At 44.6% G+C, this 27,140-nt stretch overlaps 3 protein-coding genes across 5 annotated transcripts; 2 read left to right on the forward strand and 1 right to left on the reverse strand.

Annotated features, from left to right (window-relative positions):
- Window positions 1–10,092: 10,092 nt before the first annotated feature.
- Window positions 10,093–13,326, forward strand: LOC101786001 (probable apyrase 3). Its single transcript, XM_004977362.2, has 9 exons — window positions 10,093–10,496; window positions 10,986–11,114; window positions 11,311–11,367; window positions 11,612–11,704; window positions 11,786–11,991; window positions 12,160–12,251; window positions 12,355–12,569; window positions 12,698–12,881; window positions 12,984–13,326. The coding sequence occupies exons 1-9, from the start codon at window positions 10,227–10,229 to the stop codon at window positions 13,115–13,117; spliced, it is 1,380 nt and encodes a 459-aa protein (XP_004977419.1). The 5' UTR covers window positions 10,093–10,226; the 3' UTR covers window positions 13,118–13,326.
- Window positions 13,327–16,814: 3,488 nt separating this feature from the next.
- Window positions 16,815–18,598, forward strand: LOC101786404 (NAC domain-containing protein 67). Of its 2 annotated transcripts, XM_004977363.4 has the most exons (3): window positions 16,819–17,165; window positions 17,295–17,581; window positions 17,687–18,598. In XM_004977363.4, the coding sequence occupies exons 1-3, from the start codon at window positions 16,994–16,996 to the stop codon at window positions 18,329–18,331; spliced, it is 1,104 nt and encodes a 367-aa protein (XP_004977420.1). In that variant the 5' UTR covers window positions 16,819–16,993; the 3' UTR covers window positions 18,332–18,598. The 2 variants fall into 2 exon arrangements, with proteins under 2 accessions (XP_022683868.1, XP_004977420.1); XM_022828133.1 differs by having other exon boundaries at window positions 16,815–17,581.
- A 911-nt stretch (window positions 18,599–19,509) lies between these two features.
- On the reverse strand, window positions 19,510–22,329 carry LOC101786794 (protein ALP1-like). 2 transcript variants are annotated; one of them, XR_215603.3, is made up of 3 exons: window positions 21,187–22,329; window positions 20,162–21,038; window positions 19,510–20,078 (listed from the first exon to the last, which is right to left on the reverse strand). XR_215603.3 is itself a non-coding variant. In XM_004977364.3 (3 exons), exons 1-3 carry the CDS (start codon window positions 21,784–21,786, stop codon window positions 19,618–19,620), a joined length of 1,779 nt encoding a protein of 592 aa, XP_004977421.1. In that variant the 5' UTR covers window positions 21,787–22,321; the 3' UTR covers window positions 19,510–19,617. The 2 variants fall into 2 exon arrangements, 1 of the variants encoding a protein (XP_004977421.1); XM_004977364.3 differs by having other exon boundaries at window positions 20,162–20,879; window positions 21,187–22,321.
- Window positions 22,330–27,140: the final 4,811 nt, after the last annotated feature.

Genomic DNA, 27,140 nt, shown 5'->3' on the forward strand with positions numbered 1-27,140 from the left:
TGTTGCTAGCTGTTTGCGTGAGTTGTCGCTGCGTGCCAAAACTCCCGTTTCCAAACGCGACAAGAAACGGCTGCATGCATCACTGCAGTCAGGGGAAAAAGGAGAGCTTGTGGGTGAGGGACTACTACCTGTCTACCAAGGATACAACCATACAACATTTGGCCCCGCACTATGCATTGCTAGCTTGCCTTCAGTTTTAATTCCACCTAGCCTCGTGCAGTACATGAATCCAAACACCCATCGACCGAATCGATCGATCGAGTACGTTTTTTGGTTGCTTGGCATCGTGGTCCTAATCTCACTGCATCTATCGTACCATCAAATCCAGCCATGAACTAGCCTCCAATAATGGTTCCTTATGACCTTCCCACAAGCACACTGATGGTGTCTGCTTTGTTTGCACCTAATAAGCTTGTATGAGTGGACAAATTCTTTTATATCGAATAAGTATACATATGCATATATTTTTTAGTACATTTTCTTTTAATTTTTAGTATATAAACATGACATGTGACAATTTTTTTTATCCGAGGTTGGCAAACTTAGGTGATTAATTATGCTTCCCAATTCAGGTGTCATTGGAGCCGTACTCTTATAAAAAATTCAAATAATGCAGGTTATATGTGTATACTGTCAAAACTTTGTATATTGGTAACTACTATTAACTAGCTAGGGTAGTTAAAAATTTGAAACAATTGTTAGTGTCACTGAGATCAACAATAAAGCAAGTTGCAGTAAAATGGTGGAGGATGGATAACAAGAGGTGATCGAGATGCTGCATCGTTTTGGCATGCAAACAGCTCCGATGTGCGTGCGTCACTGTGCCATCGATCGCGGTGCACCGGAAACGCGCGTCCGCATGCACACGCAGGCGATCGAGCGAGAGACCTGGCCGTGGCCTGGGGGTGGTTGAGCCGCTCGTGCCTCCACTCCGTCTCGAGACACGACATGGAACGGCTGCGTGTTCTGTGCCAAAAGGTGGATCGGAGGAGCGTTGTGCGACTTTAATTTGAAGCTCTTTTGGAAGAAAGAAACAAACAAAGAAAGAAACAGAAACAGCTAGCATTCTACTCCATCCATCACAAATTATACATCGTTTTGATTTTATTAGATTCATAAATTTTATTATGTACTTAAATATACTCTATATCTGGTACATTATAATATCTATAAATCTAAAAATATCAAAACGAACTATAATTCGGAATGGAGTGTGTAACATTGTTGAGCTCCTAATATATAATGCATAGGGAGGCTTGATGCGTGCTAATAAGTTGTTAGGGCAGTCCCAATGGGACATTGATGATAGTTTCTATCCCTCTTAATTATCATGCCAACTAAGCAATTTGCTGATGTTGCAGTAGATTTATTATGAACAGAGAGAGAAACCATTTCTTAGAGAGGAAACCAAGTCCTCACGCGTACCGATGGGCCAAGAAATCAGCGAATCTGCATTGGGGAGACCCAAGTAGTTTCTTCTTACTTACTCCCGGATCCTTTGCGCTTGCACCGCTGCTACCCATCACTCGAGCTCCTTTACATGATGCACAGAGGATCTGGTACTAGAAGGGAGAATGATTAGTTGGATTTTTGTTTAGACTCTGGATAAAAAATGTTGCATTGTGAAGGATGATTTCTTGATACAATATACTGAACCATGAAAACTAGGTTGGTTTCTGTCATTGGGAGTGCCCTTAAACCTATTTAAGCATCCATTTTCATCCCATGTATTAACTAACTTTTACTGTATAAGAAAAGTTGTCGTGGCCCTCGGCAGCAGGCTCTGCTCTATTCTGGTCCTTTCATCGTAGCGCGTGGGAATGCGGGTACACGGCATGTCAGTCTACCTCACATGCATGGTTGGTCGCAAGGTACCAACTTTAATCCGACTAACATCACTGACAGGTGGGACTCCAGGCTCAAGCTCTACGTACGTGAGTGTACTGTCCGTGCGCGTGTGCTTGGGTCAATGGATCCCCGCTCACATGGCAGCAGTCACTCGGCCCTGGCTGGGGTCTCGCCTACTCCTGCATGCATTGCAGTGCACAATATGGCCCCAGTTGGTGGACCCGCCCGATCCGACTTGTCAACTGCTGACACCGGCCTCGGGCCCGCAAGGCAGTGGCATGGAAGACAGGAGTTGTTGGTTCCTCCTGTTCTGTTGAGGAGCAGCCGCAGATACGATGCAGCGCCTTTTCTTTCAGTCGATATCCAATGCTTTAAGTTTTTGCCATCATAAAGAATGATCCGTACTGTAAAACCCCAATAATTGAGGGGTGTTTGGATACGAGTTGTTAAACTTTAACAGTGTCACATCAGATGTTCGGATGCTAATTAGGAGAACTAAACATGAGCTAATTATAAAACTAATTGCAGAACCCTGTGCTAATTCGCGAGACGAATCTATTAAGCCTAATTAATCCATCATTAGCAATTGGTTACTGTAGCACCACATTGTCAAATCATGGACTAATTAGGCTTAATAGATTCGTCTCGTGAATTACACTCCATCTGTGCAATTAGTTTTGTAATTAGCCTATGTTTAATACTCCTAATTAGCATCCAAACATCCGATGTGACAGGTGTTAAACTTTAACACATGGTTGCCAAACAGGCCCGTAAATAACTCGTTGCAAAGGTCTCCGAAAACAGATAATTCAATGTTGGAAAAACCTCTCTGAACCTGAATATCCGGTCAAATAACTACTCTCAGCATTTTTTTTTATCAGTGAGTGTTCATTGATTCTGTTTGGGGCACCAAACAGTTCTTCTCCTACATGCTAGTGGTTGAGTGACAAAGTTAATGGTCCAAAGATCACTTGCGCCTGCTTGATTTGGGTTAATTACAATGTCTGACGCTGCCCGGCCACCAGCAACAACGTTGCCTAACCCTCAACTGGAGATTGTAACGTCCCTCAGGATTATCTGCAAGAAAGAACAATATCTACAAAAGAGTGCTTAGTGTCAGTAATCAACATGTCTCGGTCTCGCGGTTTGCCAACTGGGTGAATTCTACTATCAGTTGTTCTTTTCAACCAACTTCTTGCCACAATCGTTCAGAAGGATTACTGTTTTCTCTTTGGATATTGTTGGTGTGGTAACCCTATTTGCTTACCCTCAAGGTTCGACACTGACATTTCCATGAACAATAAAATATTTCGTGTGATTCTATTCTGTCCAGAACAGCTGGCAAAGTATAAAAAACGACCAAAGTGGGCATTATATAAATTAGTAAAATATGTCAGATAAGGCTCCCTGATTGCTTCTAATGTACCTAAGATTATTTGGGTTCCAGTTACATGTAGCTTTATTTTATAAACTGATAAAAAATGTTCAGAATCTGGCCTCTATATACTATTATCCATGCTATACTTCTACCACTTTATTCTGTTGGGCCCTGCAGGGCGACTGCTCAACGATCTGTCCTCATTATTCATAGTTAATTATTCAGATGTTTTTTTAAGAAACAGGGGGACAAACTTTTGAGATGCTTAAAAAGGGAGTCCAGTAGTCAAGATGCTACCACCTAGACCTGAGCAAATCTCGGGTCGGGTTAGCAAAAAGGTTGGTTTCTTTCGGACCTAAAATCTCCGCCCAAGCCCGTCCATTAACTCTATCGGGCCAAGCCTAATTCGAGCTGAGCTCGGGCTGGGCTGTCCATCATTTTCTTGTGTAAATTTAATTCATTTTATTATTCAGGTCGGACTTGAGCCCGCCCATTTTTTCCGGGGTCGTGAAAATTAACGACACGACAGCCCTAAATGAGTGTCAGGCCAGGCTTAGCCTGCCGGGCTTGGACCACCGGGCTTGGGCCAGACCGTCGGACCGGGCTGAGGCGGACCTATTTTGCTCAGGTCTACTGCCACCCAATTACTATTTCAAAATTTAAGCTGCAAAAAAGTGATGGGAGTCCCCAGGCAATCTTTGTCTCAACATGATGCTGATAATAATCATTCTGCAGACTGCACTAGTTGGTGCTTACTCATTCATTTAAGCCAGCTTAGACCAGGACATTCTTATCCTAATATAGCTAAGCAGGATGTGACCTCCACAATGTGTTCTCGTTGCCAAAGCAGTGTGGACTGGAGGCTAATCATATCATGCATGAGAAGTTATGATTAAGCTGCCCTTGTTCCTGTTTAATAGTAACTTAGCTAATGATTGATATTAGATGCCAGGGTATTTCTGGACCTACTGTCGCTATCAGGTTTGCTGGCCGGTATTGCACAGGCTACACAAGTTATCTGCTCTCTGCAATAAGCTGCTTTTATTGTCGGTACTGCAAAATAGGAAGCAATCATACAAAAAGGATACGGTGATTTCAGTTCAAGGACTGAAATAATTAGCGATATTTGATTATATTTGTTGAATGAACAGTTAACTTCTTCAGCCATGTAGGTGTGCATCTGGTATTGCCGCTAAATTTGTTGTTAAACATTTACGATTGTGATGAAGTTGTGAACATGATTGGATAGCACATCTGTTCCGTCATTTCGTCCAGCGGGTCGATGGGATGTGTGTCATGATAATTGCGTGGAAACAGGAAGGTTAGGCTGGATGCAATCAGAAAAGAAAGGCTGCATGGCCAGCTTTGGCCTACCAACCTGCTTTCTCTTAAAAAAGGGTCAAGCTGATCATACCACAAAACAGCTGCCCTGCCCCTTTCTGGTGCAGATAACATGTAACCTGCCACTTTAGGCATACTAGCATATACTGCAAAGAGAATATTGAGCAGGAAATGCTGGAATTAAGTAATCCGATTATTGGTAGCATGCATTCAGGCATCTATTCCAAACTCGTGGTACGACGCCTGAATACTCCGCGAGTGTGACCGCTGAGCTTGAGCAGGAAAAAGAGACAGAGAGCCTGGAACTTGAGGAATTTGGGAGCATGGTGCCGTGTGGAAAGGAACTGAACTGGGATTGGGAAATCATTTGATGGATGGGAGCATTGGCAGGCATGGCATGGCATGGAATCGTGGCGATCACAGATTGAAGCCCTGACGCCTGCCTGTCCATGCTGCTGTGAGTGACTCAAGCGGGGGCGAGAAATCAGTTGGTGGGCTGCTGTCTGCTTCGGAGAGCGATGGGCGGTCCAGCCTACCAAATCAATTGTAGGCCACCACAGGCCCAAATGTCTTTAACATATAAAGGGCCCAAGTTCGGCTTGCAAGTAGAGGCTTAGGCTAATGGGCCAAGTGAAGTCTGATGGTGAAGCCACTGACTGACTGACAAGAGACATGGATTGTCCTCTCAAAAAAAGAAAAAAGAAAAAGAAAAAGAGAGACATGGATTAACCTTTAGGATGCACCACCTTCTCCGGCCTAATAACCCAGCATATATATTTTTTTACATGGCTATACTTCGCCAAATAATCAGACACACCAACTCTTCACTAACATCTCTTCTGAAATTTGTGTCGTGCTAAGCCAATTCTTGAGAACAGCGTGCTTAATTTGCTCCAAATAATATTGTACAATACTTGATGTGTACTAGTCTACAAAGCGCCTCCCCACCTAGTGTTGATCATAAAGGCCTACGCCCGGCTCCACAGAGCTTTGACACGAGAGCGAAGAAGCAAGCTACTGATAGTGGCCGGCTACTAGCTAGATAGAGCCTAGAGGACATTGCAACGGCTGCAATGGCTTGTTGCGTATAAAGAAAAGCGTGCAGATTTTATCGGATTTGGTGCCCGACAGTCCATCAGGGGGTTACCCACGTGGTAGATTTATAGGCGGGGGATCGTAAGACGAAGAACTCGAATGGTAACACGGGGGTGCAAGGTTTAGACAGTTTCGGGTCTTCGGAGAGTAATACCCTACGTCCTGTGTTCTGGTGGATTGTATTGCTGGTATGGGATGCGAGGGTTAATGTGCGTTACTCTCGGGGGGCGTCCCTAACCGCCTTATATAGGTTGACGACCTAGGGTTACAATCGGATAGGATCTAATCCTACCCGGTTGTTACATGGAAAGCAATCTAAGTCGATTTACAACAAATATCCCGTGATATCCGGGCAGAATCGTTCACTTGGACTCCGGACTTGTGCTCCACGTAGCTTCATGCCTTGGCCCGCATGGTGTGGTCAGACGGATCCACCTATCAGGGCCGACCAGTATCTTGGTCGGTGGGGACTCGTGGGTACCCTTATCCCTCAAGGCCCCGAGCAATATGGAGTCGAACAGGAGCTTGACGGATGTGCAACGAAGCTTATAATTAACTCAGTTGAAGTTGCGGTTTCATCATAGTGACTGAGAGGCTGCGCAGTGCTCAAAAACGAAGAAAGAAATTGTATCTTGAGCAAGTGTAGAACTGAGTGCGCATGGCGCAGGCGACTGCCGAGCTAGAGGATGGTGGGCATCCTATGGGTCGAAGGGAAGCACATGGAAGGCGTCGCAAGACGCACTCCATTAAAGTAGCCCCGAGCATTGAAGCAATTAAAATACACCTATTTAAAACACACCTAAGGAGGCGGTGTACCTTAGGCGAGCACTGATTTGGCGTGTCCCTTGGGGATGGTGGCCCATTGGATCGGATTGTCAAACCTTGAACAGTAAAATCAAAGTTGTCAATTATATGCGAACATAACATATGCTGGTATATAATTCTATATAATGCACATGCAACCTAGTGCAGTGATGGAGTGGGTATACGTGAACATCATTTCAGTTGGATGACAAACATATATAAACTAATATTACTATTTCTGACGTACCTACAGGCTACTTTTGGCACCTCCCGCGTTGCTCAGTGTATCGATTCCGATTTTTGACCTGCTCGGTCCTAAATTATAACCTTTTAAAATATAGATATAAAAAAATTAAAATGACATATAATTTGGAACAAGAAGATACCATCAAAGATTATTTCATTTATTATTAACCGAGCGTGCTTAGTAAAGTCATATAAAATAATCTTTTTCATGAAGAATAGAAAAATTAAAGGGGCCTCCAGTCGCGTGCTCCACGAGAGGTGAGATAACGCCAATCGCATTCGATTGTCCCGTGCGTGCTCGATCGGAATCGGATCGGAGTCACTCCGCGAGCGCCAAACACCCCCATCCCTTTTGAAATTTAATTTGCATTCTCTAACTCTTGAGGAAAGCGTGCTTAATTTGCTCCATAACCGTATTATATGGCATCTTTAGGTACTAGCAGTAACCTTGGGCACTAGCATGCAAAGCTCCTCCAATCAGACCTCGAGGCTGGATGCAATCAGAAAAGAAAGGCTGCACGACCAGCTTTGGCCTACTGAATGAAGAGGAAACATGCAGGAGCAACCAACCTACTTTTATCTTAAAAAGTGTTAGGCTTAGTCCCACATCCCAAATTGATGGGACAGCTCTCACCCATCAAGTTAGTCTTTTGGACTGAGTTAGATCCAATGTCTTGTTGTTGTGGGCTCTGGTGGTCCTAGTCCTGGTGGAGTGACAGCCCGTGGGTATAGCGAGCTGGGTTAGAAATTCACCGTGGACTCCAACAAGAACCGAAGGTCGGAAAACCTGGAATATCTCCGGGGTTCACATGGTGACGGGGAGCCCAACTCGTGGGTATAGAGAGCTGGGCCAGAAATTCACTGTGGACTCCAACAAGAACCGAAGGTCGGAAAACCTGAAATATCTCCGGGTTCACATGGTGACGGGGAGCCCAACTCGAGGTCTAGGATAACATTTTCTGGAAGATCACATGAGTTGTATACAATGGATGGAGGCAGAGGTCAGGAGTATTTCGAGTTCTGTTGTATATCCACTGAACTTTATATTCCACAAATGGACAAGTCTGGCTTACACGTGCGGGCATGGTGCTCGGAGATAGAAGAACATGATAGACAATGATTGTAATTTTTCGCCTGATTTGCGCATCAATCAACACGTAACTGCCGCCCGAGATAAAAAAAAAATCAACTAACTGATACTTTGAATCTACAATGCATGTGGATATACAGTACGTAATTTACGATCTATATAGAGCGCAACTGATTCTACTTTGTTCTACAGTAGTGCAATATAATGCCAAGAACAGGCCATATCGACCAAATTAACTTTTGTCCCAAAGCTCCTCCTGGATGCAGCTACTATACCTACCACTAATCCTCCAAAACGTACACATCGATCTTGTATATGGTACTTGAGGTCCTAGCTTGCAAATAAAGCCGCCTCTCAATCAATAAAGCCCCACTCCGGCAGACACGGGTGAAGTGAAGCAATAGTAAACCCAAGCTGAAGGTCTTTTTTATGGGGGCTCCTCCACTGTATGGAGTCCCGTGCTACACGATAACGTACACGAGGAGAGAGAGAGAGAACAATAATCGCGCGTTCGTGCATACCGATCGGATCGAATAACATTCGCGTCTGTTTCTGGTGCTCTGGCAGAGAACAATGCTGTCTTTTATATAGTATATATGCTCTAACTCTTGAATACGTGTAGCACCGAGTAATTTTCTCTAAAGACATATTGTATGGTAGTTTAGGGTGTGTTTGGTTGGGCTGTGACTTTTGTAAAAGCTGCTGTGAGCTGTGGAAAAGCAGCTGTGAGAAAGTAACCGTGGGAAAAGCAGAAAACCGTTTGGTTAGAGCAGCTGTGAAATTGTAGGCTGTGTAAGAAATCTCTGTAATGCCTCTAAAGGTCTGTGGGTGTGTTTATATGCAAATTGCTTGTAACAAAATAATGTGTTAGCAGAAAACCGTTTGGTTAGAGCAGTTGTGAAATTGTAGGTTGTGTAAGAAATCTCTGTAATGCCTCTAAAGGTCTGTGGGTGTGTTTATATGCAAATTGCTTGTAACAAATTAATGTGTTCACTAATTCGCATGTAAATGACTATTTTAGAAAGGAAAAAAAATAAATTTTATATGTGAAGCTCAAAATTTGAACTTCAAGCTGTTTAAGACTTAGGCAGAATCTCAGTTAAATAACTAAACTGAAACTGAAACTCAAGTGTTCAGTTCATGATTGGATTTTCAGAGCTCTTGATCTCTGAAACAGTGGATCCTTTGAACAAAGTTCTTATCTATCATTTATAAACATATGTTTCGTCTACACTTTTGTTTATTGGTGCTTGAAGAAATCGTGTTTATTTTACACAATTTTTACTTGAGAAATAGGACATGTTTTTGCATACTGAAGCTCAAACTTACGGTAGTAAGAAACGGCGGCAGCATCGCTGCTCGCCACCGGACCACCGCAGTAATTATCTTAGCGCTGCCACGCGTCGTCGAGCAGCAACGACAGAGCAACCAGGCATGTAAGAGCTAGTAGAAGGGATCACGATGAAGCTCCACATATTTATAGCGCCGCCACCGTCGTCCTCTCAAGCTCCTCTGTTTCCCGTCAGTACCGCCCGCCACACCTCGCCACCAAATTCACTGCCGTCAAGCCATCTCCACCAAATTCCTCTCAACCATCGTGCCGTGACACCCTCCCAAGCGACCCCAACAACTCCTTGCCCGACGAAATCAGCCATAGTGCTGCCATAATATCTCCCCTATTCCGCTGCCGCCATCAACACCCTAAGGTGAGAACCCCTTTCCCGGTCCTCTCCGCTAAGGGTAGCTGCAAGAATGAGTTCGCCAGAGTTCATGGATGCTCGCGCGTGCGCCCGTTGGAGCAGTTCCTGGCTAGGGTGGCCGAAATGCCCAACCCTAGCCAGAGCGCGCCACGGCCATGGCCGCCGATGGGGGTGAGCTCGTTTGAACCATGTGCTGAGGATGAGAGTCACAGGGAAAGATGTGCATGCTCGCATAGATGCTCTAGGGGTAGTTGTTGTCCAGGTTTTGGCCGCAGTTTCGCCGGAGTAGCCGCGCCACCGCCGTGCGCGTGGCGTTGCCGCCACCGCGTCCGCTAGCAACATGAAGTCGCTGTCCCGCGCCAATAATACCACCAGTGGATGTGGTCGGCGACCGGGGGTGGTGGGTAGCGGGTGGTGGGATTGCGCGTGGGGGACAAATAGAACGGGGGAGGAAAAACGAACCGGTACCCGTGGCACGTGGTTAATTTTTTACCTAAAAGCACTTAAAAGCAGGGGGAAATGTGCTACTAGAGCAAAAACAGCTTTTGAGCAAAAGCACCTATATCTTTTAGACTTTTTGGTTAGTTTTTGGACCCTTTGGTACCAGCTTCCAAAGCTCCTACATGCCTAACCTTCAAAAGGCCATACGCCTCGGCTCCAGAGAGTTCTTAGTAGTCACGAGTGAAGTGAGAGACCAGTAGACCACCTGCAGGCTGCAGCGGCAATGGCTCGCCTCGCCGGCCTTGCTGCCCTTCTTCTCCTACTCCACCTTGCCTCTGCCGCCTCTGCAAGTAGTAACGTCCTTCTTGGACGAAAGGGCAGCAGCGTCGCCGCTGGGCAGTCGGCCGCAGCGGAGGAGGAGGAGAAGGCGGCAGCGTCGAGGTTCGCCGTCATCTTCGACGCCGGGAGCACGGGGAGCCGGGTGCACGTCTTCAAGTTCGACAGCAAGCTCGACCTCGTCCCGATAGGCGACGACATCGAGTTCTTCGCCAAGGTATATATACGTTCTCACTTACTACTACTCCTGCAGTCCTGCTTCAGCTTGATGAGCTTCAGAAACAAAATAAGCTCAAACAAGTGAATAACAATTCATCGGTTTTTTTTGTTTCCCACGAACAATGCATCAGAGAATTGCTGAATTGGTATCAGCACGCGTAGTAGTAGCCCAGTAAAAGCTTCCAACTGATTGGTTGGGGACCTTATGCTGCATGTCAGCATGTGGGTACATGCATGCATGGCGGGCTCCCTGATCGAGCATGTGACCTACTGGGTCCTATATGGACCAACTCTATCTCAAAAGCTGGCCCTCAAATTTGGATGGATGCTGGTGTACACTTTGCCAACATAAATTAAAATAAATGGAAAAAAAATTGAGCCCAACATTTTTTCACCTGTCCTTTCTATGTGTATAGCAAAATTACCGACTGGGTTATTATTGATAAACAACTATATATGTAAGCATGTTCGTAATTTGTTGCTCCAGATAAAGCCCGGGCTGAGCTCATATGCTGGGCGACCTCAAGAAGCTGCAAGCTCCATACTCCCCCTCCTTGAGCAGGCTAAGAAGATTGTCCCTACCAGCCTTCAGAAATACACTCCGCTTAAACTTGGGGTAATTTTTTCAGTATCTAATAAGTTTTTGAGTAAAATAAAGTCACGGTATGGCTCCTCCATATAGATCTGTAATTATTCACGTTTTCATGCCTCTCCTCTAGCAGTGAGTAAAGCTAAATATCTTAAACACGTCCTACTACTTAAAAAGTGGTCTGGTTTCATCTCAAACCGAGGTGTTTCTGTCAAAATTGCAGGCAACGGCTGGTCTAAGATTAATTGGAGATAAGAAAGCAGAGGAGATTCTTGAAGCGGTAGATTTCCATCTTACTAACCAAATTACTATGTCTTATGTGCAATCTAGTCATCTACTCCCTCCGTCCCAAATTACTATTCGTTTTGGCTTTTCTAGATATATACATAGCTTTTGCTAACTTAGATATATGTATGTCTAGGTACATAGTAAAAATTATGTATTTAGAAAAGCTAAAACGAATAGTAATTTGGGACGGAGGGAGTAGATACAAAGTATGTTTCCTTAATTGTCTCTTAATGCAGGTCCAGGATCTTGTCCACACCAAGAGCAAATTTCAGTACAATCCCAAATGGATCACTGTTCTCGAGGGAACTCAAGAAGGATCTTACCTATGGGTATGTGCATCCCATACTTGATGGTATCTCCTATACTTAGTTTTGCAAACTATATATGATGAATGTGGCATGTTGTTGTAGGTTGCTCTGAATTATCTGTTAGGAAAGTTAGGAGGGGACTACTCTAAGACAGTTGGTGTGATTGATTTGGGGGGTGGATCAGTGCAAATGGCCTATGCCATTTCTACAAATGCTGCTGCAAATGCCCCAGCTGTGCCTGATGGGAAGGATCCATACATTACAAAGGAGTACCTCAAGGGGAAGGATTATAACCTCTATGTTCACAGGTTAATCAATCAACATTTCAATAAAAACTTGCTTACATTGCAATTACTTCCTTTTTCAATACATTTTCAGTACAAAATCATTAAACCATTATGAAAGTTTGTTACGAGATTCTCTCTATCAAATCATGAATTAACCATATAAATCTTCCTTGACGTTCACCTCTGCAGTTACTTGTACTATGGCACTTTTGCTTCACGAGTAGAGATCCTGAAGGCAAAGAATGGGCCATTTAGCCGCTGCGTATTGCGTGGGTTTAGTGGTATGCTGGCATGCATAATCAGCTTTGTCCTTGTTCATTAATCCGTTGTTTTAACTAGCATACATATCAATGCTCAATCATGAAATCACTATAATTCATCAAGGTAATTACACCTACAATGGGAAGGAATATGATGCAACAGCCTCACCTGAAGGCGCAGTGTATGATAAGTGCAGAGAAGAGATAATCAAGGCACTAAACTTGAGCGCACCATGTGAAACTAAGAACTGCAGCTTTAACGGCGTGTGGAACGGAGGCGGTGGAGCTGGCCAGGACAATCTCTATGTTGCATCTTTCTTCTTTGACAAGGCAACCCAGGTATCATTTTATATTAGCAATTGTTCTGCATATAAAATTGCACAACTCATTTGTTCAATCTAAGAAAAAAATATGTTGAAAATGGATTATGAAGCCTAATCCAATGATTTGCTTGGAGCATGTCACAGTATGGTTTCATCGAGAGTGAGGCACCCAGTGCAAAGTCCACCCCCGCGGCATTCAAAGTAGCTGCAGAGAAGGTTTGTTCGTTGAGCGTCAAAGAAGTCAAAGCTGCATATCCTAATGCCTTTGATCTGCCATATGCGTGCATGGATCTTCTCTACCAATACACGTTGCTCGTAGATGGCTTCGGTAAGTGCAACATGCATGTGTTACATGTATATCTAGAAAATTTCCTTGTTGGACAACATTCAGGTGTTCATGAATTGAACAAACCAAATGTGGTTTATGCAGGTTTGGATCCAACTAAGGAGATTACTCTGATTAATAGAGTGAAGTATGGAGAGTACTATATTGAGGCTGCTTGGCCTCTGGGTACTGCTATTGAAGCTGTTGCGCCCAAGAAGATGACCCTGCAGGATGCATGATTTAGTAGTCTCTTTCCGGGTCTATACTCTTCCTGGGCATGTGTTGTCTACGTACAACATGGTCGCATCTTTGCTGATATACATGGATTTGGCATTGATCCTATGTAATAATCTCTGGTTAAAACCACTTTTGTGGTGTACTATGTATTTCTGAAATTTTAGTCGAGCTGACGAGGCGACACTTTTATCAGAGGCAGTCCACTAATTCAGCAGCTGGGCCTAATCTTCTTTTATTTCCCCGAGCTTACCTGACAGCCCAATGTCAAGTTGCAGCCCACTATCCATTTCCAAAACCTCGTGATGAATTAAGATATCAGCTATGCCAACGAGTAGTCGTTGCTGTCCAAATTCATTTGTAGTACATAAAAACACAGAAGAAAAGGACTTGTTATAGAAAAGAAGTAAGCATGTTTCGCTCTTCATTTACTGATCAGGATCTTGTAATAAGTCCATGGACAGCTAATAAGCATATATACTAGGCGGACACGGTAGATATACAGGCACAGGCAATTTAATTATATGCATGATTGCAGCTTGCGTTCGTAGTTGCTAGCTGCAGTGAGCTACAGCATTTCAGCAGTGTTGTTTCTGACAGTGAAAAACAGGCCATACGACTTTGCATGCATGTGTTGTGACCTGTGAGTGATGTTTGTATGATATATACAGCATTGTAATTAAGAAAGTCTAACTGGTTGATCTAATCAGTTTGCAGATGATATACAAACTATAGAAAGTGCATGCTGAAATCTGGAGGGAAAGCTCATTATCTGGGGTCAATGTTGTGACTTTTCATGCCAGCTAAACCCTTATATACAAAGACTATAAGTCGATGAGGCAGGTGTTTCAGTCAAGAAAAAGAAAACTATTCGCTTCTTTCTAGGTTCCTAATAATGAGACTAGCTAGTTTAGCAGGTGTTGTGTTCAAGGCACGCACGCACACGCGTGTGGATGCATGGACCATGCTCCATGCATACATCAGCACAATACAATTAGGTGGCCTGAAGACTGAAAAAGTCTGAACTGAAGGAAGAAAGGCAGGCTGCAGGGAGAGACTGAACAAGTCGTCAGGCATCCTCGCTTGGGCTGATGGAAAAGTAAGGTGCTATATCACCTTAGGTGGCCTGAAGACTGAAAGTCTGAACTGAAGGAAGAAAGGCAGGCTGCAGAGAGGAACTGAACAAGTCGTCAGGCATCTTCGCTTGGGCTGATGGAAAAGTAAATATGATTGCATTTTGGGCCGCACCGAGATGGATGAAGTGCGGCCTTCATCACTCTGAATATATACAAACGAGCAGGCCTTCTGACTTTTGCAAAATGCGTCTCGCAATCGCAAGAAGGTCCAAATTAGTTTGGTCAGAAGGCCACACACAGCTAGCTAGCCAGAGAGGGTCGAGATCGATGCTGCCGCGTTCAGAACTGCAAGCAGGTATAGTATTTGCCTGTGGGAGCAGGCAGCTATGGAAACCATCGAATACTACCTATACCGACGACCTCGCTCTCTCATCCAACCCTGCATGCTGCTCCTCCCACACGTAGTAGGTTCCAACAGCAACAACATTTGACTTTTTAAGGTATAATAATAAACTAGTAGCTAGGTGGCAAGTAGGTGGTAGGTGGCCGGCCGGCCTGCTGATGAAACTGATGGATTGTGGATAAGAAGACCCTGGCTGTGTACAGATTACGCACGTGCAGCTACGTACATAGCTTCGGCTTACCTTACTGCGTGTTTGAACAGCCCATAGTGTCCAGGTATCTGCTGATCACCTGCTGTTTTACTACCTCCATTCTTAAATAGATGACACCGTTGACTTCTTTCATCCGTTTGACTATTCATCTTTTCTACAAATATTTTTACAAATAGATAAATTTACAATAGACATAATGATATATATTTTACTTTAGTTAACTAACTTGTTTAATAGATATTGGTGGTCAAAGTTGGAGTAAAAAGTTAATGGTGTCATCTATTTAAGAACTGAGTACATTGTACGCAAAGGTACGCACAACACACTCTCGCCAACGCCTTTGTTAATTATTTGCACATGTGTCCCACCATTCATGTGCTCAAAAGGAGGAGGAAAAATGCATCGCTGAAAAGAAGAATAAAAGAAAAAGATGAGCTCTTTTACGGTGCACAATACTACCAAGTGGTAGTATAGAGTATAGGCTGTTTTTTGATACGGGTAAAATTGTAATTAGCACAACATATATTATTCGATAATTTTTTTTTCCGCACCGCATTTTCCTGCTTGGCTGCCGCCACCGCCTGCATGCGGCGCCCGCCGATCTGACAGCGCTCGGCCACCGCCACCGCCTGCACGCTGCGGCACCCGTCGATCTCCCAACAATGTCATTTTATATATTTCCAATCATACCCCTATACTACTCATACTACTCATGCATACTACCTATACTACAGCTTAAGGTTTTAGTAGTATACAATTAATCTCAACCGTCGGATCCTTACATACGAGTCCTTTTCGAACAGTAGTATAAGGTAGTATTGTGTACCGTAAAAGAGCTCAAAAAGATTCCCTCCAAATATATCGATCGATCGGCATGCATGCTTGCAAAAGGGTTGGATCCATCTGAGAGGATGTACACAGGCCGAGTCTCTTAGAACAGCAAGTCAGCAACACAACACATGAGTGTCGGATGTATACGTGGACCGCATGATATATCCATGCAGAGATGTCGATCGATCATTGCTTAACTAATTTGCACTACACTGCTGATGCGCATTACCATCCGATGGTCGAGGAACGTCGCCGGCCGGCATGCATTTTTGCCACATGGATTGAACATTGCCTCGCTCGCTCCTGTCCATCGATCTGGCAGCGATAGGCACGCATGTCACACGGGAATTCTCATACAATTTCTTTGTGAAGTCTAGGCTCAACAAAAAAAAAAACATTATAGACAAATATGTTGGCAAAATAAAATACAACTCTGGACATCAAAGCCTATCACCTTGCCAACTCTTGCTAGCTTTTGGAACCTTTAAAAGCCCAATTTCCCCCCCAAAAGGGGCCAAAATATAATATTGGGTCCTTTTTTGAATCCCCCCCCCCCCCCCCCCCCCCCAGGACCAGCAGTACAAACAAACATAAAATATCAAAACCAAAAACGAATTTAAAATTTGAGTGGGCGCATGGTTTCCACGAGGTGGGCCCCACCCTATGGATCAACCTCACGAGTAGAGCAAAGGACCAGTCAAAAGCCACGAGCTCGCCGCCCGCGATGCCATGCCAGTCCGTCACATATAATTGGCGTCAAGGGCAGGTCGACACGTGATGCGGTAGACGTCGTCGTCTTCATCCGTTCAAAGCCATTCTTTTGCTTTCGTTATCCTCGTTCTTCCCCCCTTGCACACGGGTGCCTTGCGTGGATCCACGCCGATAAGTACGCGCCCAGGGGCAAATTAGTCATCTGCAGGCACTCACTCCATTAGCTAAAGCTCGACAAACTACTCCCCCGCCCAATTGTTTTGTGTCTTTGACGCCGCATACTCTGAAGAACGCATTAGTTTAAAGTAATTACAGTACTTGATACTGATTAACTAGGTGTGAAAAGAGTGCAGTCCCCCGTGCCAGGCTCTCTCGATCGTGCCCCTGTGTACGTCATCCTCATCCACAGTCCACCAATAAAACTGCACGCTCTCTCCATCGAGGAAGAAGACAAGGGCATGGCGTCTATAAAACCGAGGCCCAGTCCCTCCATCTCAAAAATTTCAAGACTCATGCTTGCCTTCTAAGCACGACTAGTTTGTTAGCTGATATCTCATCATCTCCTCCGATCCTTCCTTTGAGCCTCTCTCTCTACAGTAGTCAACATAAGCTCTGTGCTTAGTAGACTGCACACCATTGTTTTATCGCCATGCCGATCGCCAGCAGTAGACTGCCAAATCTTCCAGCTGGGTTCCGGTTCCACCCCACAGATGAGGAGCTCATCGTCCACTACCTCATGAACCAAGCTTCCTCCCTCCCATGCCCTGTCCCCATCATCGCCGAGGTCAACATCTACCAGTGCAACCCGTGGGATCTTCCTGGTAGTTTAATTACACTAGCTGAATTATATTCTGACAGCAGCAACCCAATCATAGTCTATACTAATAAAGTTCAGTTTCTGAACCTAACAAAATTTTCCCCATATATGTTTGCCTTTCGTTTGTTTCCAGCCAAAGCTTTGTTTGGAGAGAACGAGTGGTACTTCTTCAGCCCGAGGGATCGCAAGTACCCGAATGGCGCCCGCCCCAACCGTGCCGCCGGATCAGGCTACTGGAAGGCCACCGGCACCGACAAGGCCATCCTGTCGACTCCGACGAGCGAGAACATCGGAGTGAAGAAGGCCCTTGTGTTCTATGGGGGTAAGCCTCCCAAGGGCACCAAGACAGACTGGATCATGCACGAGTACCGCCTCACAGGAGCCAACAAGACCACGAAACGTAGAGGATCATCCATGAGGGTGAGATTATTAGTTTCCGAATTGTTTTTTTTTCCCGGTTGCTTGCACGGTTGCGCTAGGCCTATGCAAATCTTCTGAATTTTAATTTGTTTTTGTCTGTTTCAGTTGGACGACTGGGTCCTCTGCAGGATCTACAAGAAGAGCAACAATTTCCAGTTCAGTGATCCGGACCAGGAGGGCTCGACCGTGGAGGAAGAATCCTTGAACAACAACATGAACAGCACAAGTGCAGCCTCGCCCAAGTCTGACGCCAATGATCATAATGATGATCAGTTCCAATTCCAACCGACGACCATGAGCATGAGCAAGTCATACTCGATCACCGATCTCCTCAACACCATCGACTACTCGGCGCTCTCGCAGCTCCTCGATGCCCCAGCTGCAGCTGAGCCACCGCTAATCTACCCAACAACAACACAAACACACCAATCACTTAACTATAACAACAACGTGATGAACAATAACAGCCACTTCAATCTGCCACAAGCAGCAGACGCATGTCCAGATTACGTTGCGCCTAATAACTGCAACGGTCTGAAGAGGAAGCGAGTGATGACCACGGACGGTGCTGAATCCTCCTTCGATGATGGCAGCAGAAAATTACTGAAGCTGCTGCCAAGTGATTCAAGGAGCAGCGGCCACAGCCATTTTGTTGGCAGCACGAGCAGCTACTGCAACCAGCAGCTTGTGGACACGAGTGGCTTTCAGTGCAGCAGCCTGCTGAGCTATCCATTCATCGAGATGCAGTAGCGTCGATCTGTGTGCTACTATTGCAACCAGCGAGATCTTGGTGTGAATTCATACCACGGAAACTTCACTGGGTCAAACAAACAGAGCTGATGGAAAAATTCATACTGGATTGTTCCTGCTTGTGACCGGAAAAATTCAAAATTGCTCAAGCATTTCGTTTTCATTTTCATTTAAAAGGTTGTAAATTAGGGCCAGGTGTACGTACTACTGAAAGTCACGTGTGGATGGGATCAATGAAGAAGCTAAGGATGACCACGTTTCTTGTACTGTGTGTATTTGGCATGTGCTGTTGTTGGTGTCCTTATCCAACTGGAGAGGGTTGGATCACTCCACTTGTTGCTCTATTGGAATATACCTTAGCTGCTTCCTGTTCCTGCTGATGCCATTGTAGCTACGGATGGATCAGAGTGCGTACAACATGCGTAGACCGGCACGCACGTCCTTGTGCCGTTGATGATGCTGAACGCGCGCGTGCATGCTAGCTTTGGTGGACCAATGCAATGGCAAAACGTCAGCAGCGGAGCAAGTGATATTCTAATGGCCGCAGGACACCGGAAAGACAACGACGGCGGCGGCGCACGTTGTTCGATCGAATACCACTTTGGTTATTAATTATAAGCATGCATGCACGGTTGGTGATGGTCCACATATGACATGCTCCATCAGCAGTTAGATAAGCCCTGTGTTGATTAATCCTACCCCATTTGGTTAACAAAGGGCCTGTTTGGGAGTAGGGGCTAAAATTTAGCCTTGAGCTAAAGTTTAGCCCACTCAAAAAAAGAGGCTAAAATTTAGCACCCATGGGTGTTTGGATGGGAGGCTAAAATTTAGCACCTAATAGTGAAAATGACTACCATACCCCTGCTTTTGTCCTCCCGCCCGCGCGCGCTGCCCCTCCCGCCCGCGCGCATGCATGCGCTGGCCCCACTCGCTGGCGCCCCTTGCATGCATGCATGCTGCGCTGGCTCCACTCGCTGGCGCCCCTTGCTATGCATGCGTGCTGCGCTGGCTCCACTCGCTGGCGCTGCTTGCATGCATGCGTGCATAGCGGTGCGGTGCTGTGCCGTGCCCTCCGTTCTCCTCCTTGCACTGCATGCATGCAAAGCGCTATGCCTTTCTTCTTGTTTCTTCTCCACTCTCTTCTTCTCTTTCTCTTTCACTCTCTTCTTCTCTTTCTCTTTCAGTCATACACCAGTGCATAAGAAGGGAATTTTATGTCTATTACAATGTCCAACAACTCCAAAATTAAACTACAAATACATTATCATTACAACATTGAAATCAATTTATCTAGACCTATTGTACAAGGCATGAGCTATTTCATCTCGAAATGCATTCATGTTGCTATCTTCTTCTTCTACTTGGGTACTTGTCTCACCTCCTCCGCGGTTTGAAGTTCCGGGCATTGGGACACCATTTTCATCACAATCGTACAAATCAAATTCCCTATCGGCAACACTATTCTCTCGGATAAAATTGTGAATTGCCATGCAAGCCACAATAATTTTGCTTTGCTTGTGCATTGGAAAACTTGGTATACCCATCAGTATCCTCCACTTCATCTTCAAAACTCCGAATGACCTCTCGATAACATTTCTAAGGGATGAATGTGCATAATTAAAGGTCTCTTGCATACCTCTGGGCATTGGACCATTACGAAACTCCGGTAGATGGTACTTCGTACCCTTGTAAGGTGATAGGTAACCGGGACGGTTTGGATACCCCGAATCAACAAGGTAAAACTTGCCTACAAACAAAAGGCAAACTTGTTAGGTAAAAACAAACTAGAGAACATATAGGCAAAAAAACTATCATATAGAAACAGTGTACCTGTAGGAGGATGTGGAAACTTGTCACCGTATTTTTCTATGGCATCACTGAACACTCTCATATCATGGACCGATCCTGGCCATCCACTAACAACAAATGTAAACCTCATGTCGAAGTCACAAATAGCTAACACATTCTGTGAGGTATACCCGTGCCTGTTTGTATATTGCATGACCTTTTCACTTGGCACCACGACTGGAACGTGTGTCCCATCAATAGCTCCAATACAGTTGTTGAAATACGGAGCAAACCGAGGGTTGAGTAATCTCTTGTGCACCGTCTTAAATTCAGGGTCCTGTGGCCTAATATTATGTACTGCTAGCTTAAGAACAGTGCCTAACACTTTGTCGAACGTACGGCTTATTGTCTCCAACGACCTCACAAATCGATCCTCAACTTGCCTAAGTGACTGCGGTGCACCTAATATCCATAGGAACATTCCTAAGGCCTCCACTGTTGACATATCTCGAGTGGCTCTCAAACCATATGAGTCAACTAATAGATCATGAAGTTGATTAAATAATGGGCAACTCATCCTAAACATGTTATAACAAGAGGTCGGATTTGATAATGTTTCTGTTACCCATTCAATGCCCGTCACTGATGCAACCCTCCTTGGAGCTTTGTGTATGTAAGATTCGTAGTACATACCGAGTGTTAACATCATTTGGACGAACTCCCGATTCCTCTTACGACAGTGCAATATGAGGTATGGATCCTGACCACATGTAACCATATTTCCCAAATAATATGACCAGTAAAACGAAGAAGCATATTCATTGTTGAAACCATATGTATAGTAAACAAACCAAGCAAGTCTTCCAGCACACTAGCATTTCATATTAAGAGGTGTAAAGTACTTGGGAGGATTGAGTAGCTGACATATACAAACATCTGATTATCAGTCAACAGATATTCACACTACTGAATACGAATGTTCAGATTATCACAAACATCAAGTTCAGTAGCGGAGCTTCAAATGAATCAACATTCAACATTCCAGGACTTCAGGTTTAGATAATTACCTTTGAAGAGCCAGGAAATATCACTTCCACGCCATCAGCAACCTCTGGCGCGTATCCTTCGTCAGCATACACATAATCTTCATGGTCACTGCCTCCACGTCGACGACGGCCACCCACACGTCCACCGCCGCGTCCACCGCCGCCGGCAGCACCACCAGCAGACGCGGAACCAATGAATAGGTTCCTAGTCGCCCGCCCACGACCTCTGCTACCGCCAGTGCCGCCGACACGGTTTGCACCACCACCTCTGCTTCTCGCGGCGCCGCATCCTCTGCTCCCCCCGGCGCCGCGACCCTTGTCAGCACTTGCGCCGCCACCTCTCGTGGCGCCTCCTCCTCTGCTGTCTCCGCCGCCATTGTGGGCCACGCGAAGCCCGGGTGTGCGAGCACCGCCCCCTCGAGCAACTCCGCCGTGGTCACTCCGGAGGATGTCGGCGTACGAGCTGAAGGCGGGGAACTCGTCGACCTGGGAGTTCAGATCCAAGGCCTGCATCCCGGATCGTGGTCCTTGATACGAATCCGCCTGGGAGTACAGGTCGAAGGCGCCGGAGGGGAAGGCCGGATCCGGCTGCGAGAAGTGGTCGTCGCCGTTGCCGTCCATGACGACGCGCTGCTTCTAGATCTGAAGCTGGGGCGGAGTGGGGCGCGGCGTGGAGTGGGGCGCGAGGGACGGACGGCGGAGGAGGCGCGGCTGAGGGGGCGCGGCAGAGGGAGCGGCGGCGGAGTGGCGACGAGCCGACGAAAGGAAGGCGGCGTGGTGGGGAGGAAAAGGAGGGCGACAAAGGGGGCGCGGCGGAGGGAGCGGCGGCGGGGCGGCGGAGTCGCGTCGGCGGATGGAGCGGCGTAGGAAGCGGCGGAGGAACCGGCGTAGGGAGCGACGGAGGGAGAGGCGAGGGGGGGGCGCTGCGGATGGATGCGGAGGAGGAGGCGCGGCGGAGGGGCGCGGAGGAGTGAGTGAGGCGGAGGGCGCGGCGGAGGGGCGGCGGAGGCGCAGCGGCAGAGGGGCGGCGGAGGCGCGTCGCCGGAGGGAGCGGCGGATCGGGCACGGCGGAGGGAGCGGAGGAGGGGGCGAGATCCAGACGGGAGGGAAGGGAGTGGCGGCGCGTGTGCGGGAGTGGGAGGAGACAGGATGGGGAAGGGAGTGGGGGTACCGGTGGAAATATGAAGGAGGGGGACCACTTTTAGCACTTGTAGTCCATTTTAGCACCTCTTGAAGGGCTAATGGATTATGGGGGGGCTAAAATTTAGCCCCTCCATTTTAGCCTAGGTGTTTGGGAGGAGGAGAGGCTAAAAGTGACTAAAATGGGGGTGCTAAATTTTAGCACCCCCCTCCCAAACACCCCCAAAGTCTCCTCATTGGAGACAGCCATTTCTTTATGCTAGTAGCTTCCAGCTAGCTCTCTTTCACACGATTGATGATAATGCAAACAATGCAGCTATAACTTTTGGAGATGGTCTAACTCTGCAAATGAAACTAATCCATGCTTAGAAGCAATGACGAAGAAATTAAACTAGTTGCAGCAGCATGAGGTCACATGTTAAAAAGAGAGTCTGGGGAGGATAGTCTAAAAGAGAGAGGTGATGGCCGATGAGAGTAGATAAGACAGGAGGGCTATTAAGGTCCAAATCCGGTTGCTGAAGTCAGGCCCTAAGACATATCGCTCTAATAAGCATGCTCATGACAGCTTTATTTGCTAATTGAACGTTTTTTTTGGGCTTACTAGGATCTTTGAATTGCACCTGCTATCTTACTATTACTAATTGGAGGCTCCTTTTGAAGCCTCTAGGTGAAGCCACCTAGGATTCCTAGGTGGACGCTCGAAAAAAAGAGAGAAATCCTATAAATTCTCACAAAAAAGCAAAACATCCGACCATCAATCGATAGATTCAAATCATCATAGCCATTGGATCTATTATATTTTCTAAAAATTTACCCACCTATGCCATTATGAAAATAGCCTAAAGTAACCCACTAAATCTATATATAAATTACCCACCTATGATATTATATAAAATAAACTAAAGCAACCCCTAATCTTCATCAAAATTACCCACTTCTGCCATTATAAACAATACTTAAAATAACCCTCTAATTTGCAACTGAATTGCCCACCACTATTACTTAAAAAACTTTTTAAAGTAATCCCTTAAATTTGCATCTATATTACCCACGCATGCTATTATTAAAAATAACATAAGGTAACCCTACGTTTGAATCAAATAACCTTAATTAAAAATATATACGATTCTAAATCATTTATACCTTGCACTATTGGTATACGATATAATAATTAAGGTCTATATGCATGATGTGTGTCACCATTTATAAAGATCTAAAGTGATGTGAATATAGATTTCTATGTTAAAATTGTATCTCAAACTTAAGGTTCATTAAATAAATTCAAGCGCATACCTGCGATGCAAAGTGAAAAGTTAAAGATTATAAATATGGATGAAAATATTATAGAGTAATTACTAACTAAAATCTATCACAATTGGATAAAGATATTAAGTATATATCTATATAAGTATTGTGTTCAAATATTTAACAAACGAGAGGTAGCTTATGGTAATAGTTTTGTAGCAATGTAGTCTTATTTTTTTCCATTGGAGGCTCCCCATTAGTTCCCACGAGATAAGTTAGAAAAAAGAGACAAATTCTCATAAAAATTAAAAATATCAAACACCAATCCTGTAAACTCTAATAATCATAGACATTGATCTATTATATTTTCTAAAAAATTACCCAACACTATCGTTGTGAAAATATTAAAAAATGAGCTCTAAACCTATATCTAAATTACCGAGCTCAGCTATTATAAAAAATAATATAAAGTAACCCTATAATTTTCATCCAATTTACTAATACTTATCATTATAAATCATTATAAAGCATAACTTAAAATGTCATTCTAAAATTTTATCTATGTTACCCATGTACGTCGTTATTAAAAATAACCTAATAAATTAACCTGTGCATCATACGTCCAAAAGTAAATTAATATATGATTCTAAATGATGAGTAAATTAATATATGATTCTAAATGACCTATTTATATCATTGTTAATATAAAATACTAAGTTAAAGTATATACACATAATGAATCCCACCATTTAGATCATTTATACATGTATGTGAGGAATCGATGAAAAATATTGATTTGTATGCTAAACATAATGTATGAAGGATTGGAGGTACTATACAAAATGGAAAAAGTATGAATATGGATGAAAAAGTGCATAGAGTAATTATTAATTAAAAACAATCACAACTAGACAAAGATGGGCACATATCTATATAAGTATTATGTTGAAGTATTGAAAAAATAAGAGAGTAGTAGGTAAAGAATTTTGATTATTAGTTAGGAGTTTAATTTCTAAATAATTTTTAATATACAATAGCTTCTAAAAATATTAGCTCGTGCAGGTTGGTGGACTAGTATGTATGTAATCAAAAGGCTAAATACTAGCTTATCCACTATGACATGCAGGGGTGGTTGATTCCTTTTCTAGAATGAGCTAGGCACTAGCCACTAATAATTGGTTGCTTAAAGCGATATGAACTGACATCAGTGTTCTGATCCTGAATCAGCTTGGAGTAATCATGATGTTTGGTACTGGTGTATCCTTACAGCTTCGCCTTGATGAACCATAAACTGTTAGTTTGGATGGTAACCCGGGCCAAAATTTCATATGGGCCATGAAGCCCATGACGTGCAGTTCCAGGCCACAAATAGGCTGTTTGGGCCGAAAGTTTATTTTCCCTCTCCTAAATTTTTGCAGGAAACTTATATGGCTTCCGGAAGTTTTTTTTCTTATCCAACTTCCCTGTTTGAGATTCGTGCGCCCAATCTTATCCGTTGGATGCTCAACCACGCCCCCTCAACCCTAGCATCTCCGTCCCCGTCGCTGCCCATGGCACCGCCGCCGCCGCTTCGTTCTTGTCGCCGGCCCGCCGCCCGCGCCACCGTTGGCCCCGCGGCCGCCTCGTGCGGGCCTGCCGGCCTCGCTGCCGCGCCGCCGACCCCTCGCACGGTGTTGTCGCCGCCTCCCGCGGGCGCCCCGGCCCCAGCGCCACCGCCGCCTCCCGCCAGCACGCCGACCTTTGCTGGCGCTGCGTCGTGTGCGGGTGTGGTTGGAGAAGTCCACCGGGAAGAAGGGAAAAAAATCACGAAATGTTGATTCTTCTTTTGAAAAAAATGTTGAATCCAGTTTGTCAAAATGTTGAAGTAGGTAGTAAAAATTACAAAATGTTGATCCATATTTTAGAAAATGTTGAATATGTTATTTTTGAACGTTGATCCATCTGTTACAAAATGTTGAAAATAGTTTGTTAAAATGTTGACCTAAGGTTCTAAATGGGCCTAATGGGCTTTTAAAGATACATTGCTCATCTAGCTAGCGGAAGGGACCCTCAATTTTTTGGCACGTGAAGTCAGGAAAAAGTGTGCCAACTTTCGGCGAACCGTACGGCGGCGGAACCTGTCATCAGTTCATCACAATACCAGCGGTCAGTGAGCCAGATCATCATATCAGCTGGACGGCGCGTGCTCTGCTCTTGAGGCAGCATGCACGCACGTGCGCTAGTAGAGCACGGACAATTGGATGCCAGGCTCTGGAATCCCATCCCATGCATGCTGGCCAGAGACTCTGGCTGGCTGAGACGACCTCACCAATGTCAATTTGGATTGGCCCATGGCATGCATGGTGGTGTGAAGGTGAACAGCCGTGAGACGACAATTCAGGGATCTGACCTTCAAATGATCGGATCAACCTGTCATTTTGTATGCGACAGTCATATGTTTGTCAGCAGCTGCCAACTAATTTCATTTCCTCTCAGCTACAAATTAATCACAATCACGTCTTCAGTACCGAATCTTTACTACCGCTTGTGTAACCGGTACTGGTTCAAATAACCAGTACTAAAGGGGGTCCTTTAGTATCGGTTGAGGAGACCAACCGGTACTAAATTGGCTGACACGTCGTGCATGGCTGAGGCCAATTCTTTTTTCTTTTTTGTTTCTTTTCTCATTTTTATTTCTATTTCTTTATTCTATATTAGTATTTTGTATTCGTTTCCTTTACGTATACTAATTCTAATACGCAATATATATAGAGTTATATTTGATCTATAATATTACATTTGAGATAATATTATACATAGATATATTGTGCATACACATATATGAATAATATTACATTGCATCAACACTCCAAGTTCAATATTTTGGATCATCTATTGAACCCGAGTCCTGACAGTGATGCAGATTTGATCCATCATTATGGAACTCTCCCACTAGATTTACTACCTCGTCCAGAAGAAACACACTGAGTTGTTCTTGAATTGTTCTGATTTTTTCTATCTCAAGGAGTTCTTCCTTCATGTGCATAATCTATGTCATTAGCAAAAGTTATATATTATATCAATGGATCTGCACAATTAGAACTAATTTGTTGTTAAGAAATTTGTATACGTACTCTAAATTCGTGGTCAGTTATACGCTTGGGACATACAAAACCATGGATTAACTCACATACGTAGTATCCGCATAAATTATTACTCAGATTCTGTCTCAAACACTATATATATGGCAAAAGAAGTTATGAAGTATTTATTGTGTTCAAGGAAGTGACACGAGATGTGCAAATTCAATACATACTGGGAATTCAGAGTGGATATGAATTTGCTCCTTGAATTCGCTTGAGTGATGTTGACGGAAGCGAGCCCATGCTCTGTTAAGCATGTTTATGAGGTCGGTGTATTGATTTCTTAGTCTCCTTAGAGAGTTCAGGATATAGACCATGCTTCGATCAACCACGATAACAAGGTGTATCCATTTTCTTCTTCTTCTAAAAAGCCTTTGTTATAGTGCGGTCGTAGTCAGATAGCGGTGGTTTCTCTAGCTTTTTCTTTTTCTCCAACTCTATGCATCTATTGAAAGTCCAAAATTCAAC

This window comes from Setaria italica, chromosome VII (genome assembly GCF_000263155.2).
Source record: "Setaria italica strain Yugu1 chromosome VII, Setaria_italica_v2.0, whole genome shotgun sequence".
Lineage (NCBI taxonomy): Eukaryota > Viridiplantae > Streptophyta > Magnoliopsida > Poales > Poaceae > Setaria > Setaria italica.

Excerpts from the sequence above, each read along its gene's own strand:
- LOC101786001 (XM_004977362.2), top strand. The coding sequence starts at position 10,227 with ATGGCTCGCCTCGCCGGCCTTGCTGCCCTTCTTCTCCTACTCCACCTT. Across the intron at positions 11,992-12,159 it reads TATAACCTCTATGTTCACAG|TTACTTGTACTATGGCACTT; the intron begins GTTAATCAATCA and ends TCACCTCTGCAG. Across the intron at positions 12,570-12,697 it reads TCTTTGACAAGGCAACCCAG|TATGGTTTCATCGAGAGTGA; the intron begins GTATCATTTTAT and ends AGCATGTCACAG.
- LOC101786404 (XM_022828133.1), top strand. The coding sequence starts at position 16,994 with ATGCCGATCGCCAGCAGTAGACTGCCAAATCTTCCAGCTGGGTTCCGG. Across the intron at positions 17,582-17,686 it reads GTAGAGGATCATCCATGAGG|TTGGACGACTGGGTCCTCTG; the intron begins GTGAGATTATTA and ends TGTCTGTTTCAG.
- LOC101786794 (XM_004977364.3), bottom strand. The coding sequence starts at position 21,786 with ATGGACGGCAACGGCGACGACCACTTCTCGCAGCCGGATCCGGCCTTC. Across the intron at positions 20,880-21,186 it reads TATTTCCTGGCTCTTCAAAG|GATCCATACCTCATATTGCA; the intron begins GTAATTATCTAA and ends ACATGTGGTCAG. Across the intron at positions 20,079-20,161 it reads GTTTCCACATCCTCCTACAG|GCAAGTTTTACCTTGTTGAT; the intron begins GTACACTGTTTC and ends TTTTGTTTGTAG.